A 20,018-nucleotide genomic window follows, 5' to 3' on the forward strand; every position below is an offset into this window, starting at 1 on the left:
CATCAACAGTGCTTATACAGAAACTCAGCCTAAAACCCCAAACAGCAAGCAATGCAGTTGTAGAAGCACGGCGGCTAGGGAAAATTCCCTAGAAGGCAGGAATCTAGGAAGAAACCTAGAGAGGAACCAGGCTGTGAGGGGTGGCCAGTCGTCTTCTGGCTGTGCCGGGTGGAGATTATAAGAGTCAGTACAGTTGAAGTCGGAGGTTTACATACACCTTAGCTAAATACATTTAAACTCAGTTTTTCACAATTCCTGACATTTAATCCTAGTAAAAATTCCCTTTATTAGGTCAGTTAGGATCACCACTTTATTTTAAGAATGTGAAATGTCAGAATAATAGTAGAGTGATTTATTTAAGCTTTTATGTCTTTCATCACATTCCCAGTGGGTCAGAAGTTTACATACACTCAATTAGTATTTGGTAGCGTTGCCTTTAAATTGTTTAACTTAGGTCAAACGTTTCGGGTAGCCTTCCACAAGCTTCCCACAATAAGTTGGGTGAATTTTGGCCCATTCCTCCTGACAGAGCTGGTGTAACTGAGTCAGGTTTGTAGGCCTCCTTGCTCGCTTTTTCAGTTCTGCCCACAATTTTTCTATAGGATTGAGGTCAGGGCTTTGTGATGGCCACTCCAATACCTTGACTTGTTGTCCTTAAGCCATTTTGCCACAGCTTTGGAAGTATGCTTGGGGTCATTCTTCATTTGGAAGACCCATTTGTGACCAAGCTTTAACTTCCTGACTGATGTCTTGAGATGTTGCTTCAATATATCCACATAATTTTCCTTCCTCATGATGCCATCTATTTTGTGAAGTGCACCAGTCCCTTCTGCAGCAAATCACCCCTACAGCATGATGCTGCCACCCCTGTGCTTCACGGTTGGGATGGTGTTCTTCGGCTTGCAAGCGTCCCCCTTTTTCCTCCAAACATAACGATGGTCATTATGACCAAACAGTTCTATTTTTGTTTCATCAGACCAGAGGACATTTCTCCAAAAAGTATGATCTTTGTCCCCATGTGCAGTTGCAAACCGTAGTCTGGCTTTTTTATGGCGGTTTTGGAGCAGTGGCTTCTTCCTTGCTGAGCGGCCTTTCAGGTTATGTCGATATAGGACTCGTTTTACTGTGGATATAGATACTTATGTACCTGTTTCCTCCAGCATCTTCACAAGGTCCTTTGCTGTTGTTCTGGGATTGATTTGCACTTTTCGCACCAAAGTACATGAATCTCTAGGAGACAGAACGCGTCTCCTTTCTGAGTGGTATGACGGCTGCGTGATCCCATGGTGTTTATACTTGCGTACTATTGTTTGTACAGATGAACGTGCTACCTTCAGGCTGATTTCTTGGCTGATTTCGTTTGATTTTCCCATGTTGTCAAACAGAGGCACTGAGTTTGAAGGTAGGCCTTGAAATACATCCACAGGTACACCTCCAATTGACTCAAATGATGCCAATTAGCCTATCAGAAGCTTCTAAAGCCATGCCATCATTTTCTGGAATATTCCAAGTTGTTTAAAGGCACAGTCAACTTAGTGTATGTAAACTTCTGACACACTGGAATTGTGATACAGTGAATTATAAGTGAAATAATCTGTCTGTAAACAATTGTTGGAAAAATTACTTGTCATGCACAAAGTAGATGTCCTAACCGACTTGCCAAAACTATAGTTTGTGAACAAGAAATTTGTGGAGTGGTTGAAAAACGAGTTTTAATGACTCCAACCTAAGTGTATGTAAACTTCCGACTTCAACTGTACATGGCCATTAAGGCCAGATCGTTCTTCAAGATGTTCAAACATTCATAGTTGACCAGCAGGGTCAAATAATCACTGTGGTTGTAGAGGGTGCAACAGGTCAGCACCTCAGTAGTAAATGTCAGTTGGCTTTTCATAGGCGAGCATTCAGAGGTCGAGACAGCAGGTGAGTGAGACTTAAATTCATACAGGACACCAGATAAGACAGGAGCATTTCACCAGATAGGACAGACTGACCCTAGCCCTCCCGGTACATAGATACTGGAGGTTGAGCACCAGCCTATTGCTAGTTACCCATTCTAAAACTGACTGGAGCTCTATGTTAAGGGTGTCAGTTATTTTACTGTCGTAGCCGACATGTATACTGTTGAGTCGTCAGACAGGCTTTATAGACACACAGGCTTTATAGACATAGAGACACAGGCTTTATTCAAGGTCAGTGGAAGATCATTAGTAAAAACAAAAAACAATAATGGCCCAAGCCGGCTGCCCTATGGTACACCACACTCAACCGAATTTGCATTAGAGAGGCTTTCATTAAAGAAAACCCTCTGTGTTCTATTAGATGGGTCACTCTCAATCCATGAAAGTGCAGAGGATGTAAATCCATAACACCTATGTTTTTTTCAGCTGTAGGTTATGATCAATGATATCAAAAGCTGCACTGAAGTCTAACAAAGCAGTTCCCACAATCCCCTTACTATCAATTTCTTTCAGTCAATCATCAGTCATTTGTGTCAGTGCTGAGCATGTTGAGTGCCCTTCCTTATAAGCATGCTGAAAGTCCATCTTCTAAGCTTAAATTGAAGATGTGGCAAACAGGAGTCGCAATGTATTCCGCTACCAACCTCAGTAATTTGCCATCCAGGTTGTCAGTACTAGATAGCTTGTCCTTATTTATAGATGGCAGCAATTTTTTCACCTCTTCTACAAACTGAGGTATAATAAGAACTGGAGACTGCGTCCAAGATGTCCGACCGCTGTTTTCAAGATAATCTACTCACGTTTGCATATGCTGATTCATGGACCGTTTATCCGGGTTGCATCCGGTTTATACGGACCAACATCACATGCATACTAGCACTCAGTGAGCACAGGGAGCAGCGACGACGTCATCACGTCATCCATAACATGAGACATTGGATGAATATAAAATGTTAATATCTTTGTCTGAGTGATGGGGGAAAAAATCAGCCTCAGCGACAATTATTTGAATAATTCAATGGACGTTTTGTGCACAAAGGTGATGACTAAAGTGTCTTATTTTCAAATCTGACTTCTCTGTGGCCGTCAATGTGGCGCAGTGGTCTAAGGCACTGGCGCAGTGGTCTGTGCTGTGCCACTGGCGCAGTGGTCTGTGCCACTAGAGATCCTGGTTCGAATCCAGGCTCTGTCGTAGCCGGCCCAGCGTCGTCCAGGGTAGGGGAGGGAATGGCTAGCAGGGAGGTAGCTCAGTTGGTAGAGCATGGCGTTTGCAACGCCAGGGTTGTGGGTTTGATTCCCACGGGGGGGCAGTATATAAATATATTTTTTTTCTAAATAATAATGTATGCACTCACTAACTGTAAGTCGCTCTGGATAAGAGCGTCTGCTAAATGACTAAAATGTAAATGTAATGTCTTTCTGGGCCGGGCGTCAGTTAAATTGCAGTACCGAAGCAAAACTGTAGGAGCAGTAGAAACCGTGCTTCTAGACCAGAACCATTTACATTTACGTCATTTAGCAGACGCTCTTATCCAGAGCGACTTACAAATTGGTGTATTCACCTTATAGCCAGTGGGATTACCACTTTACAATTTTTTTTTTTTTTTTTTTTTTGGTGGGGTAAGGATTACTTCATCTTATCCCAGGTGTTCCTTAAAGAGGTGGGGTTTCAAATGTCTCCGGAAGGTGGTGAGTGACTGCTGTCCTGGCGTCGTGAGGGAGCTTGTTCCACCATTGGGGTGCCAGAGCAGCGAACAGTTTTGACTGGGCTGAGCGGGAACTGTGCTTCAGCAGAGGTAGGGGAGCCAGCAGGCCAGAGGTGGATGAACGCAATGCCCTCGTTTGGGTGTAGGGACTGATCAGAGCCTGAAGGTACGGAGGTGCCGTTCCCCTCACAGCTCCGTAGGCAAGCACCATGGTCTTGTAGCAGATGCGAGCTTCAACTGGAAGCCAGTGTAGTGTGCGGAGGAGCGGGGTGACGTGAGAGAACTTGGGAAGGTTGAACACCAGACGGGCTGCGGCATTCTGGATGAGTTGTAGGGGTTTAATGGCACAGGCAGGGAGCCCAGCCAACAGCGAGTTGCAGTAATCCAGACGGGAGATGACAAGTGCCTGGATTAGGACCTGTGCCGCTTCCTGCCGCTTCCTGTGTAAGGCCACTTACTTCCACACCAACTTTGTGGAACTCAAAACTACAGTGCTTGTCTTTCATTATTTGGTCCGATATGCATGAATATGAGGGCTCAGTGTTTGTTGTTTGCATGTCATGCCTAAGTTTGCTAATCTTGTCAACAAAGAAGTTATTAGTGGTTGTCAATATCGAAGGGTTTTGTTATGAACAAGCCATCTGCCTCAATGAAGGATGGAGCTGAGTTCGCTTTTTTTTACCTAGAATTTCATTTAAGGTACTGCAGAGCGTTTTACTATCGTTCTTTATATCATTTATCTTTGTTCCATAGTATAGTTTTTTTCTTAATTTTGTTTAGTTACGTGATTTCTCAATTTGCTGTATGTTTGACAATCTGCTGTGTTGTCAGACTTATTTGCTATTCCCTTTACCTCGTTCCTCTCAGCCATACCGTTTGATCAATTCATCTATCCATGTGGGTTTGGCAGTTCTAACAGTTTCTCGATGGGTGCATGCCTATCAGTAACTGGATAAAGCAATTTCATAAAGGTGTTCAGGTTGTTCCTCGTTACACACATTAGACCAACAAATATATTTCAGGAATCATTGCAATGATCGCTTAGACACAATTTTGGCCCAGTCTTTGGAACTTTGGTCTTTCTAGATATGGCTATTCTATTATGATCACTACATTCGATGGGTGGGGATACTGCTTTACAGCAGATTTCTGCAACATTTGTAAAGAAGTGGTCAATACACGTGGATGATTTAGTTGCTGTTCTGTTTGTAAATACCCTGGTAGGTTGACTGATAACCTGAACCAAATTGTAGACATCGGTTACAGCTTGAAGCCCTCCAGGACACCTACAGCACCCAATGTCACAGGAAGGCCCAAAAAATCATCAAGGACATCAACCACCCGAGCCACTGCCTGTTCACCCCGCTATCATCCAGAAGGCGAGGTCAGTACAGGTGCATCAAAGCTGGGACAGAGAGAATAAAAAACAGCTTCTATCTCAAGGCCATCAGACTGTTAAATAGCCATCACTAGCACATTAGAGGCTGCTGCTGCCTATTGAAATCACTGGGCACTTTAAGAAATGGAACACTAGTTCTTTAATAATGTTTACATAGCTTGCATTACTCATCTCATATGTACAGTGAGGGAAAAAAGTATTTGATCCCCTGCTGATTTTGTACGTTTGTCCACTGACAAATAAATTATCAGTCTATAATTTTAATGGTAGGTTTATTTGAACTGTGAGAGACAGAATAACAACAAAAACATCCAGAAAAACGCATGTAAAAAATGTTATAAATTGAGTATTTGACCCCCTCTCAATCAGAAAGATTTCTGGCTCCCAGGTGTCTTTTATAGAGGTAACGAGCTGAGATTAGAAGCACACTCTTAAAGGGAGAGCTCCTAATCTCAGCTTGTTACCTGTATAAAAGACACCTGTCCACAGAAGCAATCAATCAATCAGATTCCGAACTCTCCACCATGGCCAAGACCAAAGAGCTCTCCAAGGATGTCAGGGATAAGATTGTAGACCTACCCAAGGCTGGAATGGGCTACAAGACCATCGCCAAGCAGCTTGGCGAGAAGGTGACAACAGTTGGTGCGATTATTCGCAAATGGAAGAAACACAAAATAACTGTCAATCTCCCTCGGCCTTTGGCTCCATGCAAGATCTCACCTTGTGGAGTTGCAATGATCATGAGAACAGTGCGGAATCAGCCCAGAACTACACGGGAGGATCTTGTCAATGATCTCAAGGCAGCTGGGACCATAGTCACCAAGAAAACAATTGGTAACACACTACGCCGTGAAGGACTGAAATTCTGCAGCGCCCGCAAGGTCCCCCTGCTCAAGAAAGCACATATACAGGCCCGTCTGAAGTTTGCCAATGAACATCTGAATGATTCAGAAGAGAACTGGGTGAAAGTGTTGTGGTCAGATGAGACCAAAATCGAGCTCTTTGGCATCAACTCAACTTGCCGTGTTTGGAGGAGGAGGAATGCTGCCTATGATCCCAAGAACACCATCCCCACCGTCAAACATGGAGGTGGAAACATTATGCTTTGGGGGTGTTTTTCTGCTAAGGGGACAGGACAACTTCACCGCATCAAAGGGACGATGGACGGGGCCATGTACCGTCAAATCTTGGGTGAGAACCTCCTTCCCTCAGCCAGGGCATTGAAAATGGGTCGTGGATGGGTATTCCAGCAGGACAATGACCCAAAACACATGGCCAAGGCAACAAAGGAGTGGCCCAAGAAGAAGCACATTAAGGTCCTGGAGTGGCCTAGCCAGTCTCCAGTCCTTAATCCCAAGAAACGTCTGACCTCTGTGATTGCCAACAAGGGTTTTGCCACCAAGTACTAAGTCATATTTTGCAGAGGGGTCAAATACTTATTTCCCTCATTAAAATGCAAATCAATTTATAACATTTTTGACATGCATTTTTCTGGATTTTTATGTTGTTATTCTGTCTCTCACTGTTCAAATAAACCTACCATTAAACATTATAGACTGATCATGTCTTTGTCAGTGGGTAAACGTACAAAATCAGCAGGGGATCAAATACTTTTTTCCCTCACTGTATATACTGTATTCTATAATATTCTACTGTATCTTAGTCCATGCCGCTCTGTCATTGCTTGTGCATATATGTATATCTTTTTTAATTCCATTCCTTACTTAGATTTGTGTGTATTGGGTATATGTTGTGAAATTGTTAGATATTACTGCACTGTCGGAGCTAGAAGCACAAGCATTTCGCTGCACCCGCAAAAACATCTGCTAAACACGTGTATGTGACAAATAAAATGTGATTTGATTTGAAGCATTTTTTTATATAGCAACTTCCTATGAGAATAGGCTTTAGGTGAGGCAGATTAACCTGATATTACTTCCACATCATCTGACATGAGGTCCTCTCTCAACCTAACAGGAATATGACTCTGGACATATATAGGAACACCTCCGCCATTTGCATTCCTATATTTCCTGTATATGCTATAACCATTTATAGCTACTACTGCATCATCAAAGGAATGATCTAAGTGTGTTTCAGAGATGGCCAGCATATGAATGTTTTCTGATGTTCGTAAGTCAATTTCATGAACATTGTTTCTCAGGCTACAATATGGTCTATTTTTGGTTATTTTCTAGGTTGCTTGTTTGTTTTTAGTGCTATTCTGAGAGGCTGATCTGAGGTAGGCATGTCAGTGATATTTACATTTGAGCCAATGGTACTGCGTGGGCTGCCCACAGTGGGCTTCTTCCTAAAGCAGACAGTTTTAGTGCAAACAGTGGAATTCAATTCTATGGTCATATGATTATTGCTGACAATACCCTCGGAGCTAACAGTCAAAGGAACATGGATTAGGTTACTGTCAGCTCTATAAACATTATATCCATTCATAGACACATCAGAGTCTGGCACAGACTTTTTTAAACAAGTCTCAATAATTATCAAAATGCCTGTGTTGGTTTGAGAAGCCAGAATTACAATAAGAGCCATTTTTTAAATAAAACTTTTGACATTTACATGAATCAGTCCAAGAACACACAGCTGCGGGATTTCAGATCAGACGGAACCCTCTATAATAAATAGCGATGGGGTTTAGATACAAGATTGCTTAGAACTGTGCCATTTGGTCTATGCCTTGAACGAGGACGTGGATTAATACAAGACTCATTGAGGGTTAGCTGTTGCGGGCAAGGACTGATATCCCATCACTTTTTTAGTGCCTTTTCGATGTTAGCACTCAGCATCCAAGCTCCTCTCCTGTTTGGGTGCAGGCAGTCTCTTTTTAGGAACTATGGTCGCTCCCAAAACAGATAGAAATTGTCAATAAAATCCTACGCTTTTTCAGAGCAGAGTCCTGATTTCATCCAAGAGTCCAGTGCAAATAGCCAGGAGAAGCGATCAATTCCACTACGGTGTGTTGGGATAGGGCTAGTAGCCAATAGTCTGTCTCTCAGGTATTTGAAGTCCCGTCTCAACTCAGCCCATTGCCACAGCTTTTTGTCATTTATACCAGCATGCATAACCCCTGTGTGCAGCTCCGGGTTTTGGTCTAGAATTACCGTAAGCTCCCGAGTGATGTCACGCACTCTGGTACCAGGGAAGCAGAATGTCTTTGCGCCATCAACCACCGCATCCCGTAAAATGGAACTCCCAACGATGGCTATCTTGGGAGGGGGAGGTTGTGAATTTGGCTGAGCTCCATGAGGGGGATGGCTGAGCTCCATGAGCTCTAGGGCACATTGAACTTCCCCCAACAATCATAGAGGGGGTGCACAATGCAGCGAGGAGTGCCATTGTGTAGAAGGAGGGGGGTACCTCTGAGAAAGTGGGTGTCGCAGGGGGCGACGAGGGCCTCCGTTGGCTCGGTGGTCTGAAATCACGGAAATCAGGCGGCAGGTCCCTATTGGGGACAGAGGGCACTGTCTGGCTGCCAGCTGAAGGAGGACTAGACTGGTGGACATGGTTAGAGGGGACTGATTGTTGTTTGATGTTGGCAATCACTTGCCTGGCATCGGTTTCTCCCCTAAACCCTTTGACACGTACCAACAAATGGGTGTGATCATTCTACAGTGGGCCCTGCAGTGTACACTCAAACCGGTGTGATTAGAGCGCTTATTTAGAACGTCCAGTTTTGATTGACGCAACAGTCAGCATTTGAGCTGGCTACACTGTTTTTTCACAAACATTTTGCGCAAACATTTTGCGCAAACACAGTCTTTACAAAGTTATGCCCTGAATGTGACCAGTTTATTTTGGGATGCAATGTTCAGACATTCACAGAAGTAGCGACTGCATAACACAATCATCCAAACCGGAAAATGTAGGCTACATTAGTCCTAGCCCTAACTGAGGAAAGATTGGCATAACTCAAGCGGTCATATTTAGGTAACTCTCTGCTGACAAAAACCACAATATGAATTAGCTAATTAGCAATTACTATTTACAAATGGGTGAGCTCACCATTGATCTAAATAATTGAGTAAAGCACTTTCTAAAAATCTAAAGTAATCTGACGATGGGTAACCAAAGATAATAAGAGGAGACAAGATGAATTTGGTCTGTTTGCAGTATGCGTTTTGAAGGGGGTGTCTCGTCTACGATCATTCACTTCCTTTCATTCACTTCCAGAAGTTTACTCGAAAGATAAACTTTGAACCATTCCTTCACTTCATTTTGTTATAACATCTTTAGTCTGACAAACGTTCACATGACACCCAGAATGCATTGTATAATGTCAACAAACATGGCGCCACACATAGCTGGCAAATAGCTTAGCATTATAGTCAGTACAACCTTCAAAAAAGTATTTTGCACACATTATAGGTGTGCATTACAATCTATGCAATAATCAGAATGCATGATTTGTCACCAGTACTTGAACGTATGTGAATAAAACTGTAAATACATTATGCTACATACATACTGTTTGCTACAGTAGAAATGACAACACGATATACAGAAAATAAGGCACTTACTTTGATAGGAACGCACACATGTCAAGTTATTATTTGTAAGGAAAACAACAATGAAGGCAATGCGAGTGCTAGCCAGAAAATGTGCCAGGGGGAAAAGTTTGTGCAAGACTGCGCAAATCTCTGCATACTTGACCTGCGGAAACACTGGGAAAGTGCTTGGGCTCTGCTCGAAGAGAGAAGTTTGTCCGGCTCAGTAAAGCTTCAAACATAAATTGTCCGCAACAGTGAAATGGGCTACTTCTATGTGAATTAATGAGGAGGCGGAACACACTTCAATTCAAACTGTTGTTAAAAAATAAAACTTGTTAGAAAATAATTTGAAATTGATAAGTTGAAACAGTCTATAGATAAATAGCAGGCAGCGCAGGTTAACTGTCCTGTTGCGTAACAATCACATTTTGGAACAGTGAGTGCATTCTGACATCACGTTAAAAAAACGACTCACGGTGGGGCGACCGTTAGAGAGAAAATGAACTCACGAGTGAAAAGGTTAATGCAGAAACTCTCACGGATCTGCACGATCACACACACACACACACCTCCGTTGACAAGAGAAGATGTGACCAGCAGCAGGGCTTGATATTAACTTTTTTTGCCCGATTTTTTTTACTTGTCCGAAACCTCAATTCACAATTCTGTGTGGGCCAAATTCCAGTGTTAATTACGAAATTGTATTTTTGCACTATGGCCTATTTATTACCTTACCTCCATAACTTACTACATTCGCACACACTGTATACAGTGGGGGGAAAAAAGTATTTAGTCAGCCACCAATTGTGCAAGTTCTCCCACTTAAAAAGATGAGAGAGGCCTGCAATTTTCATCATAGGTACACGTCAACTATGACAGACAAATTGAGAAAAAAAATTCTCCAGAAAATCACATTGTACGATTTTTAATGAATTTATTTGCAAATTATGGTGGAAAATACGTATTTGGTCACCTACAAACAAGCAAGATTTCTGGCTCTCACAGACCTGTAACTTCTTCTTTAAGAGGCTCCTCTGTCCTCCACTCGTTACCTGTATTAATGGCACCTGTTTGAACTTGTTATCAGTATAAAAGACACCTGTCCACAACCTCAAACAGTCACACTCCAAACTCCACTATGGCCAAGACCAAAGAGCTGTCAAAGGACACCAGAAACAAAATTGTAGACCTGCACCAGGCTGGGAAGACTGAATCTGCAATAGGTAAGCAGCTTGGTTTGAAGAAATCAACTGTGGGAGCAATTATTAGGAAATGGAAGACATACAAGACCACTGATAATCTCCCTCGATCTGGGGCTCCACGCACGATCTCACCCCGTGGGTTCAAAATGATCACAAGAACGGTGAGCAAAAATCCCAGAACCACACGGGGGGACCTAGTGAATGACCTGCAGAGAGCTGGGACCAAAGTAACAAAGCCTACCATCAGTAACACACTACGCCGCCAGGGACTCAAATCCTGCAGTGCCAGACGTGTCCCCCCGCTTAAGCCAGTACATGTCCAGGCCCGTCTGAAGTTTGCTAGAGTGCATTTGGATGATCCAGAAGAGGATTGGGAGAATGTCATATGGTCAGATGAAACCAAAATAGAACTTTTTGGTAAAAACTCAACTCGTCGTGTTTGGAGGACAAAGAATGCTGAGTTGCATCCAAAGAACACCATACCTACTGTGAAGCATGGGGGTGGAAACATCATGCTTTGGGGCTGTTTTTCTGCAAAGGGACCAGGACGACTGATCCGTGTAAAGGAAAGAATGAATGGGGCCATGTATCGTGAGATTTTGAGTGAAAACCTTCGATCAGCAAGGGCATTGAAGATTAAACGTGGCTGGGTCTTTCAGCATGACAATGATCCCAAACACACCGCCCAGTCAACGAAGGAGTGGCTTTGTAAGAAGCATTTCAAGGTCCTGGAGTGGCCTAGCCAGTCTCCAGATCTCAACCCTATAGAAAATCTTTGGAGGGAGTTGAAAGTCCGTGTTGCCCAGCGACAGCCCCAAAACATCACTGCTCTAGAGGAGATCTGCATGGAGGAATGGGCCAAAATACCAGCAACAGTGTGTGAAAACCTTGTGAAGACTTACAGAAAACGTTTGACCTGTGTCATTGCCAACAAAGGGTATATAACAATGTATTGAGAAACTGTTGTTATTGACCAAATACTTATTTTCCACCATAATTTGCAAATAAATTCATAAAAAATCCTACAGTGTGATTTTCTGGATATTTTTTTCTCATTTTGTCTGTCATAGTTGACGTGTACCTATGATGAAAATTACAGGCCTCTCTCATCTTTTTAAGTGGGAGAACTTGCACAATTGGTGGCTGACTAAATACTTTTTTCCCCCACTGTATGTTTCGAATTGGCTAGCTAGTAACTATCCAAACTATATAATATGTTTTTTGAAATGGCTAGCTAGTAACAAGCCAAACTACAAAATAGGTTTTGATTTGTCAATCTAGTAACCAGCCAAACTACAAAATAGGTTTTGATTTGTCAATCTAGTAACCAGCCAAACTACACAATAGGTTTCGAGTTGGCTAGCTAGTAACCATCCAAACTACACAGTATGTTTTGATTTGTCAAATCTAGTAACCATCCAAACTACACAGTAGGTTTCGAATTGGCTAGCTAGTAACCATCCAAACTACAATATGTTTTGAATTGGCTAGCTAGTGACCAGCCAAACTACAAAATAGGTTTTGATTTGTCAATCTAGTAACCAGCCAAATTACACAATATGTTTAGAATTGGCTAGCTAGTAACCATCCAAACTACACAATTTGTTTCGAATCGGCTAGCTAGTAGCCATCCAAACTACACAATATGTTTTGAATTGGCTAGCTAGTAACCAGCCAAACTACACAATTTGTTTCGAATTGGCTAGCTAGTGACCAGCCAAACTACAAAATAGGTTTTGATTTGTCAATCTAGTAACCAGCCAAACTACACAATTTGTTTCGAATTGGCTAGCTAGTGACCAGCCAAACTACAAAATAGGTTTTGATTTGTCAATCTAGTAACCAGCCAAACTACAAAATAGGTTTTGATTTGTCAATCTAGTAACCAGCCAAACTACACAATAGGTTTCGAGTTGGCTAGCTAGTAACCATCCAAACTACACAGTATGTTTTGATTTGTCAAATCTAGTAACCATCCAAACTACACAATAGGTTTCGAATTGGCTAGCTAGTAACCATCCAAACTACACAATATGTTTTGAATTGGCTAGCTAGTGACCAGCCAAACTACAAAATAGGTTTTGATTTGTCAATCTAGTAACCAGCCAAATTACACAATATGTTTAGAATTGGCTAGCTAGTAACCATCCAAACTACACAATTTGTTTCGAATCGGCTAGCTAGTAGCCATCCAAACTACACAATATGTTTTGAATTGGCTAGCTAGTAACCAGCCAAACTACACAATTTGTTTCGAATTGGCTAGCTAGTGACCAGCCAAACTACAAAATAGGTTTTGATTTGTCAATCTAGTAACCATCCAAACTACACAATTTGTTTCGAATTGGCTAGCTAGTGACCAGCCAAACTACAAAATAGGTTTTGATTTGTCAATCTAGTAGCCAGCCAAACTACACAATTTGTTTCGAATCGGCTAGCTAGTAGCCATCCAAACTACACAATATGTTTTGAATTGGCTAGCTAGTAACCAGCCAAACTACACAATTTGTTTCGAATTGGCTAGCTATTGACCAGCCAAACTACAAAATAGGTTTTGATTTGTCAATCTAGTAACCAGCCAAACTACACAATTTGTTTCGAATTGGCTAGCTAGTAACCAGCCAAACTACACAATATGGTTTGAATTGGCTAGCTAGTAACCATCCAAACTACACAATAGGTTTCGAAATGGCTAGCTAGTAACCATCCAAACTACAAAATAGGTTTTAATTTGGCTAGCTAGTAACCAGCCAAACTACAAAATAGGTTTTGATTTTGCTAACTAGTAACCAGCCAAACGACACAATAGGTTTATATTTGGCTAGCTAGTAGCCATCCAAACTACACAATAGGTTTCGAATTTGCTAGCTAGTAACCATCCAAACTACACAATACGTTTTGATTTGTCAATCTAGTAACCAGCCAAACTATACATTACGTTTTGAATTGGCTAGCTATTAACCAGCCAAACTACACCATTTATTTTGAATTGGCTATCTAGTAAGTCTGTTGTATATCATTATTTAACTGTTGCTGGGAGGCCAGTGTGCAACACATCTCATCCGGAGGACACTTTGATCCAATAGCAGACATGCATAAAAATGGTGGCCCCCATGTACTTACCACAAATGCCTAATTTGCTAAGTTTGCCGTATAATCCAGTGCTTTCCATTTACTATTTTTTTGTATCAGCATTTGCACAGTAAACTTGATTCCAATTTTACCTTCAAGACGGCGGCAATTTGGAAAAACTAAAAAGTAGATTGTGCTGATTCATTGGAATATTTGAACCATGTCGCGTGCCGTAGTTTAAAAACTCTGTGGGTAGTGCTAAAACAATGAGGTCATATTTGACCGACCGGCTCGATTCGGTCTTATGTAACAACATTTGAAATTGTGTTTTTTACATTGGCTAAAAGTAGAGACTCAGAGCTAGAAAATGGTATATCATACACTACAGTTGAGGAACAATGGGAAAGTAATTCTGTTTTGAAAGTTGATAAATTTGTAACCTCACTTTTGAGAAAATGGCTGTTTTAATGTTTTGGTACACCCACTGGAGAGCTCTTCTTTGTCTACACCCATTCAGCATCATTTACACCCTCTTAAGCTATAGCCCCGCCAGTAAACTCAGAGCGTTGTCAGATTGTCAGTTCGTGAATTCAGAGCGTTTAGCTCTCGGATCGTTCAGAGCGCACACTGGACGCGGAGGAGTAGGGTTGATCCGAGTGTTCTGTCCTAACAACAGCAGTCAAGCACCCAAGCTAACTGGCTAACGTTGGCTAGCTTGCTAGCTACTTCCAGACACAAATGAGAGAACAGCTTACTGACCATTTTACTCGCCCTAGCAGAGCTGGTTAGGCTGTTTTTATGTTATCCAGAGCGTTGGTAACTGCAACTGTGCTGCTGGCAACAATTTAATTAAGCTTTTTTGCCAACGTTTACTGACACCGGCCATCTTCAAAGGGTTTTGAGCGTTCATAAATTTGTCTGTTATTCTGCGCTCTGGCACACTCAAACGAGAGCCAGAGCGAATTTACCAGCTACGTCTATCAACAGTTGTCGCATTGACATCATGAACATTATATTGAAATGGTTACTTGCATAGTGTCAAGACATGTAGCTAGCTAAACAATGAACCATAATCCCAACTCATGACGTTACTACCCTGCATGAATCTGCAGGTAGCTAACCAACCAGGTTCAATGTTAGCTAGCTAACATTAGGCTATAACTAGCAAAGCGAATGGCTCTGAGATACGAATAATATTACTACACAGATCATACACATAACGTTAGCTAGCGAGCCTGCCAGCTAACGTCAGCTAGCTAGCTAACAGTACACTTTAACTTGAACTGAAAACTACTTTCTGACAAAATTAGAAACGTGTAATATCTGAAAATGTAGCTAGCTAGACCGTCTTACATGGATGGATGCTTCTCCCCCTCTGTCACGGATGCCATGGTTGCCCTTAGTTTGAAGATGTAATCCGGAGACAGATGTTTTCTCAATCTCCTTAGCTATCATATTATAATTCCACTGATTCCAAAACGTGATCTCTTGGCATGTCCAGCCCACTCTTTATCTCAGCCAATCATGGCTAGCGGGAAGGTTGCTGTCTTTTTCTGTGGCTAAACCAACTAGGCTCGTAATTTAACAATGTTATTCGTATTTTCAGATGGCATACAAGTTTGTTATTAAGGCACATGAACGTTCACATGTTCCAGAAGGCATTTCTGCCAAAAAACGCATTTTGATTTTTTACAAAGGTTTACGTTCAAATGGCTCTCCTGTGAAGTAGTGACGTGCGACATACACCTAGTTTCCTGAAACGAGTCACATCTGAATTCCTCCATATTTATGCACCTTATGATGATGCATCCATTATCACACCATGTTCAACATGCCAACGTCCAGGGTGCCTTATAACTAACACTCATACACACCTACACCAGCCTCTAGGGTGCCTTAGAAGTCGTGGCTTCCATATTGAGTTGACAATACATGACCATATAAATCAGTGTATGTTTTTTATCTGAAGACTTGGCTGGGAGGACTGGTGGGGTTCTTATGACAAAGTGTTAACGCAATAAGAGCAGAAAGTATCTTGCTCTTTCTCTCTCGCTCTCTAAATATTGAGCCAATACATTTGATTGAAATTCAAATTCCCTCTCTCCCTCCCTCTCTCTCTGCTCTAGGGGCCTGAGGCCAGGGCGTCACCCAGAGGAGGATGACATAGTGCCTGAGCTGACCCGCCTGGTCTACCCCAGAGAGAGACCTGACTGGGAGGAGACCATCAGTGCCATGGTGAGATGGAGAACACTGGCAGAGACGCACTCTCACACACACACACACACACACACACACACACACACACACACACTTACATACTACATAAACGTACACACACAGAGACAAACAGACACGCACACACGTGCACAAATCCATGACAACATGTACAAATGCACAGCACACAAATGTGTGTGTATGTATGTATATATGTGTGTATGTATGTATATATATATATATATATATATATATATATATATATATATATATATATATATATATATATATATATATATATGTATGTATATGTATGTATGTGTATATATATACAGTGGGGAAAAAAGTATTTAGTCAGCCACCAATTGTGCAAGTTCTCCCACTTAAAAAGGTGAGAGAGGCCTGTAATTTTCATCATAGGTACACGTCAACTATGACAGACAAAATGAGAAAAGAAAATCCAGAAAATCACATTGTATGATTTTTAATGAATTTATTTGCAAATTATGGTGGAAAATAAGTATTTGGTCACCTACAAACAAGCAAGATTTCTGGCTCTCACAGACCTGTAACTTCTTCTTTAAGAGGCTCCTCTGTCCTCAACTCGTTACCTGTATTAATGGCACCTGTTTGAACTTGTTATCAGTATAAAAGACACCTGTCCACAACCTCAAACAGTCACACTCCAAACTCCACTATGGCCAAGACCAAAGAGCTGTCAAAGGACACCAGAAACAAAATTGTAGACCTGCACCAGGCTGGGAAGACTGAATCTGCAATAGGTAAGCAGCTTGGTTTGAAGAAATCAACTGTGGGAGCAATTATTAGGAAATGGAAGACATACAAGACCACTGAAAATCTCCCTCGATCTGGGGCTCCATGCAAGATCTCACCCCGTGGGGTCAAAATGATCACAAGAACGGTGAGCAAAAATCCCAGAACCACACGGGGGGACCTAGTGAATGACCTGCAGAGAGCTGGGACCAAAGTAACAAAGCCTACCATCAGTAACACACTACGCCGCCAGGGACTCAAATCCTGCAGTGCGAGACGTGTCCCCCTGCTTAAGCCAGTACATGTCCAGGCCCGTCTGAAGTTTGCTAGAGTGCATTTGTATGATCCAGAAGAGGATTGGGAGAATGTCATATGGTCAGATGAAACCAAAATAGAACTTTTGGTAAAAACTCAACTCGGTCGTGTTTGGAGGACAAAGAATGCTGAGTTGCATCCAAAGAACACCATACCTACTGTGAAGCATGGGGGTGGAAACATCATGATTTGGGGCTGTTTTTTCTGCAAAGGGACCAGGACGACTGATCCGTGTAAAGGAAAGAATGAATGGGGCCATGTATCGTGAGATTTTTGAGTGAAAACCTCCTTCCATCAGCAAGGGCATTGAAGATGAAACGTGGCTGGGTCTTTCAGCATGACAATGATCCCAAACACACCGCCCAGGCAACGAAGGAGTGGCTTCGTAAGAAGCATTTGAAGGTCCTGGAGTGGCCTAGCCAGTCTCCAGATCTCAACCCCATAGAAAATCTTTGGAGGGAGTTGAAAGTCCGTGTTGCCCAGCGACAGCCCCAAAACATCACTGCTCTAGAGGAGATCTGCATGGAGGAATGGGCCAAAATACCAGCAACAGTGTGTGAAAACCTTGTGAAGACTTACAGAAAACGTTTGACCTGTGTCATTGCCAACAAAGGGTATTAAACAAAGTATTGAGAAACTTTTGTTATTGACCAAATACTTATTTTCCACCATAATTTGCAAATAAATTCATAAAAAATCCTACAATGTGATTTTCTGGAGAAAAAAAATCTAATTTGTCTGACATAGTTGACGTGTCCCTATGATGAAAATTACAGGCCTCTCTCATCTTTTTAAGTGGGAGAACTTGCACAATTGGTGGCTGACTAAATAATTTTTTTCCCCACTGTATGTATATATATATATATATATATATATATATATATATATATATATATATATATATATATATATATATATATAAAAAACTCAGCAAAAAAAGAAACGTCCTCTCACTGTGTAAATATTTGTATGAACATAAGATTCAACAACTGAGACATAAACTGAACAAGTTCCACAGACATGTGACTAACAGAAATGTAATAATATGTCCCTGAACAAAGGGGGGGTCAAAATCAAAAGTAACAGTCAGTATCTGGTGTGGCCACCAGCTGCATTAAGTACTGCAGTGCATCTCCTCCTCATGGACTGCACCAGATTTGCCAGTTCTTGCTGTGAGATGTTACCCCACTCTTCCACCAAGGCACCTGCAAGTTCCCAGACATTTCTGGGGGAATGGCCCTAGCCCTCACCCTCCGATCCAACAGGTCCCAGACGTGCTCAATGGGATTGAGATCCGGGCTCTTCGCTGGCCATGGCAGAACACTGACATTCCTGTCTTGCAGGAAATCACGCACAGAACGAGCAGTATGGCTGGTGGCATTGTCATGCTGGAGGGTCATGTCAGGATGAGCCTGCGGGAAGGGTACCACATGAGGGACGAGGATGTCTTCCCTGTAATGCACAGCGTTGAGATTTGCCTGCAATGACAAAAAGGTCAGTCCGATGATGCTGTGACACACCGCCCCAGACCATGACGGACCCTCCACCTCCAAATCGATCCCGCTCCAGAGTACAGGCCTCGGTGTAACGCTCATTCCTTCGACGATAAACGCGAATCCGACCATCACCCCTGGTGAGACAAAACCGCGCCTCGTGAGTGAAGAGCACTTTTTGCCAGTCCTGTCCGGTCCAGCGACGGTGTGTTTGTGCCCATAGGCGACGTTGTTGCCAATGATGTCTGGTGAGGACCTGCCTTACAACAGGCCTACAAGCCCTCAGTCCAGCCTCTCTCAGCCTATTGCAGACAGTCTGAGCACTGATGGAGGGATTGTACATTCCTGGTGTAACTCGGGCAGTTGTTGTTGCCATCCTGTACCTGTCCCGCAAGTATGATGTTCGGATGTATCGATCCTGTGCCGTTGTAGTTACACGTGGTCTGCCACTGCGAGGACGATCAGCTGTCCGTCCTGGCTCCCTGAAGCGCTGTCTTAGGCGTCTCACAGTACGGACATTGCAATTTATTGCCCTGGCCACATCTGCAGTCCTCATGCCTCCTTGCAGCATGCCTAAGGCACGTTCACGCAGATGAGCAGGGACCCTGGGCATCTTTTTGTTTTTGTTTTTCAGAGTCAGTAGAAGAATGGACTCTTTAGTGTCCTAAGTTTTCATAACTGTGACCTTAATTGCCTACCATCTGTAAGCTGTTAGTGTCTTAACGACCGTTCCACAGGATGCATGTTCATTAATTTTTTATGGTTCATTGAACAAGCATGGGAAACAGTGTTTAAACCCTTTACAATGAAGATTTGTGAAGTTATTTGGAATTTTACGAATTATCTTTGAAAGACGGGTCCTGAAAAAAGGACATTTCTTTTTTTTGCTATTTATATAAAGTACCAGTCAAAAGTTTGGACACCTACTCATTCCAGGGTTTTTCTTTATTTTTACTATTTTCTACATTGTAGAATAATAGTGAAGAAATCAAAACTATGAAATAACACATATGGAATCATGTAGTAACCAAAAAAGTGTTAAACAAATCAAAATATATTTTATATTTGAGATTCTTCAAAGTAGCCACCCTTTGCCTTGATGACAGCTTTGCACACTCTTGGCATTCTCTCAACCAGCTTCATGAGGTAGTCACCTGAATTTCATTTCAATTAACAGGTGTGCCTTGTTTAAGTTAATTTGTGTAATTTATTTCCTTCTTAATGCGTTTGAGCCAATCAGTTGTGTTGTGACAAGGTAGGGTTGGTACATAGAAGAAAACCCTATTTGGTACAAGACCAAGTCCATATTATGGCAAGAACAGCTCAAATAAGCAAAGAGAAACGACATTCCATAATTACTTTAAGACATGAAAGTCA

The 20,018-nt window shown here is 42.2% G+C and overlaps 1 protein-coding gene across 2 annotated transcripts in view; it reads left to right on the forward strand.

The window, feature by feature from the left end:
• The window catches only part of LOC121579324 (rho GTPase-activating protein 32-like), a 266,001-nt gene that overhangs the window by 119,695 nt on the left and 126,288 nt on the right, over positions 1-20,018 (forward strand). For both annotated transcript variants that reach the window (XM_045224241.1, XM_045224242.1), the window contains one exon: positions 15,972-16,080. In XM_045224241.1, the coding sequence (XP_045080176.1) occupies positions 15,972-16,080 (109 nt within the window). The remainder of the gene's footprint in view (positions 1-15,971; positions 16,081-20,018) is intronic.

This window comes from Coregonus clupeaformis, chromosome 13, assembly GCF_020615455.1.
Source record: "Coregonus clupeaformis isolate EN_2021a chromosome 13, ASM2061545v1, whole genome shotgun sequence".
NCBI classification, from domain to species: Eukaryota; Metazoa; Chordata; class Actinopteri; order Salmoniformes; family Salmonidae; genus Coregonus; species Coregonus clupeaformis.